The 12,754-nt window shown below is 36.2% G+C and overlaps 1 protein-coding gene across 1 annotated transcript in view; it reads right to left on the bottom strand.

Moving 5' to 3' along the window:
* LOC134799026 (microtubule-associated protein futsch-like) overlaps positions 1 to 12,754 on the bottom strand; it is a 233,614-nt gene that overhangs the window by 67,472 nt on the left and 153,388 nt on the right. Inside the window, exon 3 of the mRNA XM_063771447.1 lies at positions 5,030 to 5,202. Coding sequence (XP_063627517.1) covers positions 5,030 to 5,202 — 173 coding nt within the window. The remainder of the gene's footprint in view (positions 1 to 5,029; positions 5,203 to 12,754) is intronic.

The raw sequence follows: 12,754 nt of genomic DNA, 5'->3' as shown, positions 1-12,754 counted from the left end.
ACGACCAAAATACCAAAAATTCTAAAATTACAAATTCTAATTCAAAAATTTATTCTGCAAGTAGGCCTCAAGGGCTCTTTCACAAGTCAATGACCACGAAAAAATAGAGCTTCAAGAATAGAGCGTACCTACTCCCATCTTAAAAGGCGGTAACGAAGTAGCAAACCCCTCTGGTGTGCGACGGTATTGTTTACCATCAGCCGATTCGCCTGCTCGTTTGCCTCCTATTAAAAGAAAAACCGGACCGCCATACGGATCCGCGTCCAATGTGAACACCGCCTTAATTGCTGCCCGATCACAGTTGCCAGCTGACCTGTTCCACTAATTTCCAGACAAATGAAAAACGCCAAAAACGAAATAAGGGGAAATTCGCAGAAATTCACGCTTTGTTGCGTGGAAAGAACCGTTCTTTTTTGACACGGGAATTGCATGGTTTTAGGAGCTGAATATCAAGCGTTCCGTTTTGCGCTTTTGTGAAATGATTTAGGTTTTAACGTAGGTAGCTTTTCTGTGAGAAGCTGAGCACGTTTTATGCAAAACATCAAAGCGAAATTCTTTCAGCTGCTTTTATAGGGTATTTTGCAAACTAGGTATACTTTTAGTCAGATTTTTATTGAACTCATTGCAGCAGATGTTGAAGAGGCAGGAACGTTTGCTTAAATATTCAATACAGGCGTGAGATTTAAAGATATAAATTTGTAAAAGTGAATAATAACTGCATCTAGGGACTATGAAAAGAGGATTAAGGATGACCCACGCTATAGGTACCTAACGGTCCGGGTCCGAGCCGAGGCTTCCGACACTTTGTTTTACTATGACGGGTGATCGGTGATCACGTGATGCTGTCTTTAGAAAAATTAAGTGTCGGACGCCTCGGCCCGGACCCGGACCGTTCTAGTGTGCATGAAAAATTCTCTGTCCATTTTCATTTTGGTTAATCTTAGCCATTGTAGTTTAATATGAAAAAGAATGTTTGTTTCACAATTTCGTGGTTGGTTTCTTGGGAAAAAAAATCCAGAGTTATCTTCTTCGCTATTTGCCACCAGGGATCATTTACCACGTAATCGCCCAGTATTAGATTGCCTAATGATAAAAACCGGTCAAGTGCGAGTCGGACTCGCGCACGAAGGGTTCCGTACCATTACTCAAAAAACGGGGAAAAATCACGTTTGTTGTATGGGAGCCCTACTTAAATATTTATTTTATTTTGTTTTTAGTTGTTATAGCGGCAACAGAAATACATCATCTGTGAAAATTTCAACTGTTTACGGTTTATGAGATACAGCCTGGTGACAGACAAACATATCGTTGTCTGAGTACCCACAACACAAGCTTTCTTGAGCTTACCGTGGGGCTTAGTCAATTTGTGTAAAAATGTCCTGTAATATTTATTTATTTATTATTTATTAAACAGACGGACAGAGCAGTCTTAGTAATAGGGTCCCGTTTTTACCCTTTGGGTACGAAACCCTAATAACTAAAAAATAATTAATGATAAAATACTGTCACGTTAAACCATTAATAAAAAAGCATCATCATTCATCAATAAGACACGTGATATATTTACTATATTTACAACGACGTTATCAGGACTAGTGACGTCACGGAATACGTCAGTTCCCGAAGCGTACTACACGTGAGCCACACATTAGTTCTTTATATTATACATGGGTCAAGGAGAGGAAAATAAGTAAAATAAAGGAGTATATTTATTACGTCAATGGGACCAAATACATATTATCGAGTGTCGGGGCGGACCCCGCGGTTGGATTCAAACTCATCATCATCATTGGCCTGTAACATCAATAAGATGATGGTTTAAACAGCGCCCATATTAAGAGTGCGGCACTTCCGCAAATTACTATTAAGTCCAATGCGAGAGCGGCAGCCGCGACCGCATAGCTGGCAGGAGAATGCCGTGCCCGGTGACGAAGGTGGGAGAGCGGCGCGCTGGTGTCTCAGTTCTCGCCTAGTGTGAAGAAGGCTAAACCCATAGATTTATAAGGCATAGATCGAGTGTTCGTACATCCCTAGTGAAGCCATTTCAAGTGCGACGTCACGTCGCACTCGTGTCACCGTATTCGATCGGCCCTGGCAGTACTCAAGGTCACGTCGGTTTGTGTACACCTCTCGTTTAAAAATCAAAAACACAGGAAAAATGGTTGTTTGTGCATTGAATGGGTGTCACAACGCATCATATCATAAAATCAAACCGACTTACGTTACATTTCACGCGGAAGTATAGAGTTTAATGTGATATTTTTACGTAATCGTAACTATAAAAATCCAATGTTTCGTCAGCCGCCATTTCTTATAAATGTTGCCAGTGTAGTGAATATTTTTTCCTCAAAATGGGACATGACGTTTACATTCTAAAATGAATACGCTTAATTGAAGTTCCTTGTATAATTATATATTTTTAAATATTTCATTATTTCATTTTAAATTATGTAGTAATTGTACGCACATTTTAAATAAAAAATTGTAAAAATGTATCAATTTTTTTATTTAAACCTTATTTCACAAAGGACAGAAATGCAAAATTCCTTAAATAAACATAAAAAGCTTTTGCTATTAAATCTACACACAAATTATTAATAACCAAGTGTTAAGGATGTTGTTAAATCCCCCATTTTGAGGGAAATATCTATATACTGGCAACACGTTTTTGTATATGTGTGTGTGTTGCTGAGCGTAAAACACGAGCGTTCCACGCACACATCGATCGTGTTTTGGCTTCACTTTTGGCAGGTTAGCCGTAAGGGGACTATCTGTCTATGCGTTATTAGTTTAAGGCTAAACCACGCTTCATCGTGTGCAACTACCCCTTCACCCAGGGTTTTCCTCCAGTGGTCGCGATCTTCAGCCTCCCTTTCCCAGTTGGTGGGTGGGTGGGATTCAAACTACACCGGCATTATCTAATGTTTGTCAAAGGACGTCTCATTTCAATCATAGACAGAGAGAATCATACTTGTATTACACTAGTACTAGCACCCAAAAGAAAAGGATGAGTATAGTTTTCCTGGTCCTTACTGACTGACAAATTGGTTTGACCAACTATAATCATTATATTAAACGTCATAATTTCATAGACGTTTGACGTTAAAAATAACACTTGCACTGCGTGTGCTATCAAAATTGTTGCAGACTTATCTTGGTCTGACTCTAAAGATTATTCGTTAATAACCTTAGTCTACATTATTCGTTAAAGTTTTTCAATTTCCATCTCCCTAGAATCGTCAATTGAACTACCTAGTTCCAGCTCTGTTGTTTTAGCAGAAGCAATTTCCTGCCGACGGCATTGGCGCAACACGGATATTCAAGATGGCGGCCTATAGCTCATTTAACTTCTGATATTAATGTTTTGTTTCGATGGATTTTTGTATTCAGTGCATGTTAATTATAATTTAAATGCCTTTTCAAATGAACTTTTTATTCATAAAACGTGTAACATTTTTTAAATAACAATGCGCTAAACAATTTTAAAAAGTTTGCAGCCTTTTAGATAAAAATATAAATTTGTTATTTAACCTTTGCAGGGCACAGTTAGGAAAATTGGACAAAAATCCATCCATGGCAATGGCAAAATGGCAAACAAGCATATGGGCCACCTGATAGTAAGCAGTCACCGTAGCCTATAGAATAGAAAATAGAAAAAGACGGGAAGTCTGTCTCGCGTGCTAGATACTATCGGTGCACTCGTGCTAAGCCTTCAGACCGGCTAAGGATCACTTGCACCATTCACTAACCCGTGGTTAACCGGTTAAACCTGGAGTTACCATGGTTACCCGTACAATTTGACACTATGTTAACGGTTAACCCATGGTTAGTGGGAAGGTGCAAGTGGCGCTTAGGAGTTAGAATTTAACATTAAATTAAAGTTCATCAAGTTACTAATATTTGCTAATAGGTATGTAATTAAGAACTCATCTAAGTAAAACCAAGCTAATTGCCAATGTTATACAAGCACAGTGGAGCTGTCAAAACGTCAACATCACGAAGGCATTCCTCGAATCAACTCGTGAATATTTGATTAGTTTCGCCCTAGAATTCTGTAATTAAATTTCACTTTCGGTAAATGTATCGAAGGATAAAGAACCTTATTTAAACTTTTAATAAGATTAACTTTTCAAGGAACTTTGAAGTTGTTTAAGTTGATGGCAAACAAATACTCATTAATGCGTATTGGAAGGTAAAATAAATAATAATGTAAATCGAAGTCCCTAAGTATAATCACGAAGCCAATGGATACTTTTAGATGAATTCAAGTTATTTTTAAAAAGTTTCAAAGGTAACTATTAAAACCCTTTCTTTTAAGTGATAGAAAATAAGGTAAATATAATATTTAGGTAATATAATTAATGAAATACTTATATCAATATGATTTACGATGTCAAATAGAACCCTCATGACCATTACTAAGCCACCAGCTACCAGTACCTATTACTTTGTTTTCTAGAAAAAAGTTGTATTGGTGTATTTAATTTCTACCTTATTTAATGTAACCAAATGACAGGAAAAAGATAATATTTAATAAAGTTTATGAAACTGAAAAGTTTTCTGAGAAAACTACAAGTACGTTTCTTAGAAAACGTAAATCTTATTATAAAACTAGGTCAGGATTTTAATTAACTCCAAGAAAATTGCGTTAATAATCCTTTTATTAGATCTTAGAAGGTCCTTTAAATAGTACATTGCACAACAAAGGGGATAAGTAAAATTTTGCAAACGAGGTATATAGGTTCAAGACAGCCACAGGCCGGAGTGAATTAAATACTAGCTTGCAATATTTAATATGCACTTCGCTGAACCTCATGCATCAGTTTGTCTCCTGGTCCATCTGATCATGTAGTACCTGCATGATCCAGGAGCCGTTGCCCGCGGCGGTGTAGCCGGCGTGGACTAAATGCCTGTGTCTGGTGAAGCTGCTCAGCAGGTCCCTCATGCACTGCTATTAGCAGCGCATATAGGTACGAGTGACAGAGACAGCACTATGTCAGCTAGTCTCCCGGTCCATCTGACCATGTACCTGCATGATCCAGGAGCCGTTCCCCGCGGCGGTGTAGCCGGCGTGGACTAAATGCCTGTGTCTGGTGAAGCTGCTGAGCAGGTTGCGCATGCACTGCATCAGCGTGTTCATCTGCGGGTGGATGAGGATCTCCGTCACGAGGTTCTCGGACGCGAATTGGATTAGTCGCTCGCCTGTTAACAAAAGATAAACATTTGTGAATTGATCTTTATTCTGTAGGTAGACCGCAAACTGCATCCATACCGCATTTGTAGAGCAACACTGTGTGTGACAGTAAGTAACTAGGTAAGTTAACAAATGTTACCTTGTTGTATAGTCGGCAGCAGAAGTTGCTGAGCGAGCCAGGTGTTCAAAATTACCTGGACACGCTCTTATTCTATTAACAATAAAGTCGCGTCAAAATCATTTTGAACACCTGGCCCGCTTAGCAACTTCTGCTGCTGCATGACTGTACAGTGTTGCTCCACAAAAGTTAGCTGCGGTGTGGATGTACAATTAGGTGCGCTTAACTGTATACATGCGCTTAACTGTATGTACATGGTAAGGTTAGACTCTGTATTCATCATTAGTACATTTTTTACGTTTGAGCTATCTATAGGGATTACTACCGTATTAAGAGTAATAATGAAACAAGTGTAATGTACAACATTTAAAAAATGTCCGATGTCTACTAAAACTAACAAAAATATGGATTTTATGTCTAAAAATAACCTTTATTCATTTATTCATCCATTCATATCTAGCGCATTAATATTCCAACAAAGCCTGGCTTCTAATACCGAGTAGGCAAGGCAATAAAAAGATGCCTACGACAATAGAACATTCCGGGCCCGCAAACTGTCCTTATTCCAGGAAATATAGTAAAAAACTTGTTTCGGTAAGTTTTCCTTGAACATGAAATATATTCTGTCCTACACTGCCAAGGTCTCTAGAGCCCTTCAATGTCATATTTCACTGTGTATTATTTACATTTGGCTGTATTCGCCCCTGTGGTGAATATTATTAGCCCGAATGTTGGGTTGAGTTGTTTTTGTAGCACAAAAAGTTAGTACATTTAGCAGTACAGAGTTATATTGTGAAAATATATTATTGAAATAGGTACTTTACAAAAGTTATTATCTCGGCAAGGTTAAGGTTTGACATGTCTTTGCTGTACATTGTGTTAGATATTAGTTCAATTATTATTAAAATCAGCCTGCCAAAAAAAAAACAATTTGTAAAAGATTCAAACCATAATGGAATCCTTTTTCATAGGCTTCTAGGCGGCTATGTATTATAGATATTTATATAGGTAAGACATGACAGAATGTGTTATCATCCGTACTCTTTCATCTCTAGTATCTACTCGCTTCTCGCTAATCGTTGACGGTATGACAGACGCCTAACGCCGCGGAAGTTTGGCCGCTCGATCGAGCGTGAGCGAAATTCGGAAGTTGGACGTGAAGTTACCAAGCGACTCTCTAATGCCGTGCTGCGGATTTATACACGGTTATATATCTATTATATAATAGATACACATAAAAAGCGACCACATTAAATACGTTTTACCACGCTATAATTTATAATATTATGCTATATAATCACGCATAATACCAACTTTCACCGTTTTAAATATAATAATTTTATTAATTAAATAATAGAACAAACGTAGGCATATTTTTTACCAAAAGATGTATTAGTTAATTTATTTATGAAAACGGGTACCGTAAAACATTGGCAGTTCACCTTCTAAACTCCATTGGTCTACACCATTAATTTCCGAGCACTTATTAAAATGAGTCCAAACGCTTGGTAAAACTTTCAAGGTGATACGGTATGGATTGAGTCCGCAATGCGACGCCATCGTAACATTTCTATCGTCATTGTTCGGTTGTCCTTTTGCCGAAGATTGCAACTCAGTCGTTCTGGTAAAATAAAATTTATTCGAGACTAAAATTAAGTAGTCTGTGACTCCGCGTAGGTGTTATTAAACTTGGCCAAACCCCTTTATTGTTTTGTTTGTGTTAAATTTCAATAAAATCTGTTTAGCCGTTCAGGATTCAGGAGGGAGGGAGCGAGGAGGAGTCGTTCAGGAAGGAGGAGACTTTGAGTATTCAAAAGGTTGGAACGCATCGAACATAAATAGTCGCATTTGAAATGAATCCATTCGATATATACTCGTAATTGGATGTAGCCTAGTTGACAACCGTTAGTCAACTCATAAACATAAACACGAAAACAGAAATAATATAAATATAAGGATTATGTAATAAGGATTGACAAATAGGGGTCATCCATTAATTACATCACACGTTTCGGGGGGAGGGGTCAAGAAAATGTGACACGTTGTGACAAGGGGGAGGGGGGAGTCACAAACTTTGTGACGTCACTTTAACTTCATCAGTAACCGAAAATTTATTTGAATTATTTTATTCGCTGTACAGTTAAATAACAAGTTTTTGGAACGATAATAGTTTTTATTCGTTTAATTTTCTTTCCTAATCAGTTTTGGGTTGTGAAATTACTAATGGTTTTAAAATATTTTGATTAATTAATGTAATTAATGGATGACCCATACAATTGGAAAGTCACGTTGTCATTTCGAGGTATATATTTATTATTTACTTTTTAACCGGCTTTAACGATGGACTATTGTATTCTTGGTACAGCAACTTGTTTAGGAAGTAAGAAATAATTAAGAACACGTGGAAGTATGTTTTATTATCACGCGGGATTACGATTAACTTATTGTTGTGTAATAAGCAGATTATAAACCCTCATTTTATAAAAATAACGGAGCTAGAAACTGAGGCTTGAAAAGAAGAAAACACTGAATAATAAAAATAAATTTCTGGGATTACGATTACCTTTCTGTTGTTTATTAATCAGATTATAAACCCTCATTTCATAAAAATAACTGAGCTAGAAACTGAGGCTTGAAAAGAAGAAAATACTTTAAAAAAAAACAACGGGTTGCACTCCGGGTGTGCTGGCAGAAGTGGAAGCTCAATGACATTGTAACAGTTTTTCGATCAGGTCACGTGTCCGTCTTACGAAGCGTGTTACGTCTTACGCTGTCGTGAGTTTAACATTTTTTCCCCATCACAAAAAGTGCACAGCGCCGCTAAAGAAGTTTTCACTTCAATGAAAATAAATTTCTTAAATACAATACTTAAGTAAAAACCACTAAGATCCTAGTCTACCTTTTATTCTTTATTCCTTTTGTTTGCCTTGACGCAGGTCTAGAAAGGCTCTCAGTATCATATAAATTATCTAAGTAATTGAAGTGGGTATCGACATCAAGATTAATGGATTCTAAGGTCTATTTCGGTTTCCTGCTTAAAGAAAAACCCATAAATTATAGGCCTTTCGGCACTTGTAAGTAAGTAAAAAGAAATCAGTGTCTTTACTACATAATGAGGACATAATTATCATATTAATATAAGATTTTAAAGTCTCTCTTTTCGCGAAATTTTAGAACATTGTCAAAAGGAATACGATGTTTTACAAGTCACAAATATTTCGTACTTAAATATTGAGCCGATATTACATAAACCCAGAAAGAAAGTAGGCTCAAGTATTATTTAACCAGTTTTGTTTTTTGTGTGACAAACGGCCCGATTCGTAGCTTAGGATATGTCAAATATTACGGCTAGATACGATGTGGATTATGTCAGTGTCAAACGTAACGCTTATGTTTGAAGAAACATCACATTTGACACTGACGCATCTAATCCATATCGTATCTAGTGTAATATCTGGCGTATCTTAAAGTTCGAATCGGGCAGTAAGTTGTGTTTATAATGTAGGTAAGTATTTTGCGCAGTTTTCACCAATGCTTTTTTTCTTTTTTATAATTTATGCTCTGTTTATTTTATAAGCTCCTGAGGCCCAAAAGCGATTGTTTAGTTTTTGAATTTGAAATAATATCAATAAAGTTCTGAAAATAAAATATACATATTCTACAATGTCCAAAAAAATTGTACCTACGCGAATCTCAGGGGGTTGATAAAAATCTGTTAAAAAAAATAACCTTTTTGGCACGGGCTAGTAGTTTCTAAATAAAAATGTTTAGCGCGAAAAATACGGCTGCAAAGTGACTTTGTCCTGAATTTGCATGTCAGCAACATGCGACGGCCTTGCATTTCGTGTTTCGTTAGACCCTTTTAAAAATATATTGAATGGAAAAATATTTATTCTCCATGCCTATGTTAGTCCCAGTTTTTGTAAACGATAGAATAAGGATAAATCTTTTAAAAATGTTCATGATTAATATGATTATAGTAATAATAGTTTTCATTTAAAATTAGAAAAAAAACATTAATAATTGCAGAGTAAAAAACCTATTGGTTCGCTCGTTTCTTTCACTCGAACTAATAGTTACTAATATTATATTATCTTTAAATAAAAGTAAGTAAGTTAATGTTACATTTATACCACCACCTTTCTCTTCACCTTTCCACCTTTTTTTTCGTTCTGTTTGAAAAATAAATTAAAATAACTTTAATAAAGAAGGAAAAATCTCTAGGCATTTTATTTATTAATTACTTATTTTTTGTTTATTTGGCGCAGTCAGTGGGATACGGTGAAATCAATCATTTTATTTTATTATTCTATTTAACTTTTTTTAACAAAATTACTTTATCCTAATACCGATTAAAAACTCTACCCTCCTGAGACCCGGAATCAATTGTTTTGTTTTTGAAATTGGAACCCATTGTTATACAATTAAAGTTGAAAATACATTTTGGAATTTGTTCAAAAAATTGTACGCAGGGACTTAGGAGGCTACTCCTTAACTCGTAAATAGGAATTAAACAGCAAAATACCAACATAACCTTCGTATTCATAAGCGAAACGTTGGCGCGTATATTGGCCACACAATGGCATTAAGCCAGTGTTGCCAGCGGGCGAAGCCAGATTTCGTAACAAAACCTCTTTTGTTCCGAACGCTGCCAACCATTTTTTGCCGTAATATTTCGCAGAAAGATATCTGGCGATGACAGCGTATCGTGTTTTTGGGGTTATGTTGGCAAAAAGGTTATTGTGCGAGTTTCATTTTGGATGGGAAATACAAGACTAGTTCGTTTCCCTCGTTTTTAGGGTTCCGTACCCAAAAGGTAAAACGGACCCTATTACTAAGACTTCGCTGTCCGTCCGTCCGTCTGTCTGTCACCAGGCTGTATCTCACGAACCGTGATAGCTAGACAGTTGAAATTTTCGCAGATGATGTATTTCTGTTGCCGCTATAACAACAAATACTAAAAACAGAATAAAATAAAGATTTAAATGGGGCTCCCATACAACAAACGTGATTTTTGACCAAAGTTAAGCAACGTCGGGCGTGGTCAGTACTTGGATGGGTGACCGTTTTTTTTTGCATTTTTTTTCCGTTTTTTTTTTCATTATGGTACGGAACCCTTAGTACGCGAGTCCGACTCGCACTTGCCCGGTTTTTTAGGTTATGGAAGGAAAAAATAAATAACATAAAAGCTAAGTAAATAAGCTACTTGTATTGTACCCACCGATTAAGTCATTCTATGGATTATAAGTTTTAAATGTGTAAGTTTTTAAGCACGTTTTTAGGGTTCCGTACCCAAAGGGTAAAACGGGACCCTATTACTAAGACTCCGCTGTCCGTCCGTCCGTCCGTCTGTCACCAGGCTGTATCTCACGAACCGTGATAGCTAGAAAGTTGAAATTTTCACAGATGATGTATTTCTGTTGCCGCTATAACAACAAATACTAAAAAGTACGGAACCCTCGGTGGGCGAGTCCGACTCGTACTTGTCCGGTTTTTTTTATACACGCTTCTTTAAGCAACTTGGTAACACATCACATTTATGAAAAGAATTGTTGTTGTCAAAATAAAGCTAAGTAATTAACATGTAATTAACTATCAAAATAAGTACTGACATATAAAAGGTGCATGGCAAACATGCATTTCACTGAGGTTTTGAATAATCTTGTAAACTTTTTATGTACAGTAAATTAAGGTCAATCTTACCCCACGGTAAGGGAAACCTTATGAGGATAGTTCATCTACTAAAGTATTTTCAAGCTTATTTTATATTATGCATTAATTTCATTTCTATGTTATCATTTAATTTAGTTTTCACTATCTTTAAGTAACTCTAACTGATTATTTTTCTTACAAGTGTTTCTCTTACCCAACTTAATTTTACATACTATGGGATAATCTCATACGATCAAGAAATAGAATCCTCTCCAGCACACTCAGATGATATCTACATTATACACCGATTTCATTGCTCAAAGTCAAACTAACAAGACTGTATGAACAAGGGACTTCCATTTGGCATTACCATTCAATCCACTGCAAACGAAAGTGGCTCTTAACTCGTTGGATTTCGGACCAGTTCCGAACGAGAACTGAATCCATTGTGAGAGAATGGAAACGGAGGGACCGGCGGACTGTTATGTGATATTGGAGTTAATTACAGTTAGAATTAGGCTTCTATTTTACTAAATTATGTAAGAGAGTGAATTAGAAAATGTACTAACACAGATTCGAGTAACTTCAACCCGTATTAGTTGACTACCTAGGTACTGTTTTCGTGAGTTTCGTGAGTATGTAATAGTACTGATTTAAACTTTCACGATTTTTACACATTAAGCATAAGAATTCTTTATATCTTGGAAGTCATCCTAATTAGTGTTAAACATCTTCTTACGTGTTTGACACCAAATAGGTAATTAAAAATTCCTAATCTAAAAATGTTTTACAAATATAAAGAAGCCTGAGATAATAAAAGCAAACCGGTAAAGTGTTCCAAAACAATATTGATTGAAAATATTTCGCGGAAAGCAAAAATATCAAAAAGCATATTATTATTGTACCACGTACCGAACTAAATTTCGGGTACCGTCCTAAATCCTATAACAGGATTACGTGCGTTTGAAGAAACCGGGAAGTGGTAAATCCAACACGAGATATTACTTAATGCGTAATGTGAAAAGGCCTCTATATTATTGCAAGAGTTTGAACAGATTAAGTAAGTATTTGGTAAATGTGCTTAGGTAAAGTGAGATTTTAGGCTAAAAAGGAAATCCAGATTACAGGTAAATAGGAGTTATTGAATATAGGTATTTTGGAAGAGAATTTTCTTGCGAGCGTTCCCTCGGGGTGAAAGTAATCCGGGATTACTTCTCGCTTTTTCTGGTAGCCTGGTACAATTCGTAACATAAATATCCACTTGAGAACTTTATCCTACTTATAAATGAAAATAATGTAACGTAGCCAACTCAAATTAGTTATTAATGTTTTTGAAAGGATCGAATAATTTAAACGTATACAGTCGCTATCAGATATATCGGAGCGGCCAAGGCGCTCACAAATATCTGAACACGCCTCTATTGTCAGGGCGTTAGCGTATTATTTATTCTGTTTCTGTAGCATACCTAGCTAGATACATCTAGAATTCTTAGCGACTGAGCCAGTTCTCAAATTCCGGAAAATATAATATACAACTTATTTCAATAAAACTTTGATAATTTATACCTTCTTAACTTCTTGAGAGATCGTAACCTAAATTCATAACCGTAAATTACATTTAGGTAAATTAGGTTCGCCAGAAATTGCGGAGATGTTACTATATAAGATCTGGGTCTAGGTAATTTGTGAATTTATGTTGAAAAAATTGCGTTTTCGGTTGGTAATGTGTTTTTAGAGCCTGGTAATGATAGTTTACGCAATTTATGTATGTTTTTATGGTACCAAAGTGC

This window comes from Cydia splendana, chromosome 17 (genome assembly GCF_910591565.1).
Source record: "Cydia splendana chromosome 17, ilCydSple1.2, whole genome shotgun sequence".
NCBI lineage: Eukaryota > Metazoa > Arthropoda > Insecta > Lepidoptera > Tortricidae > Cydia > Cydia splendana.
This window is presented reverse-complemented; position numbering and strand designations above follow the sequence as displayed.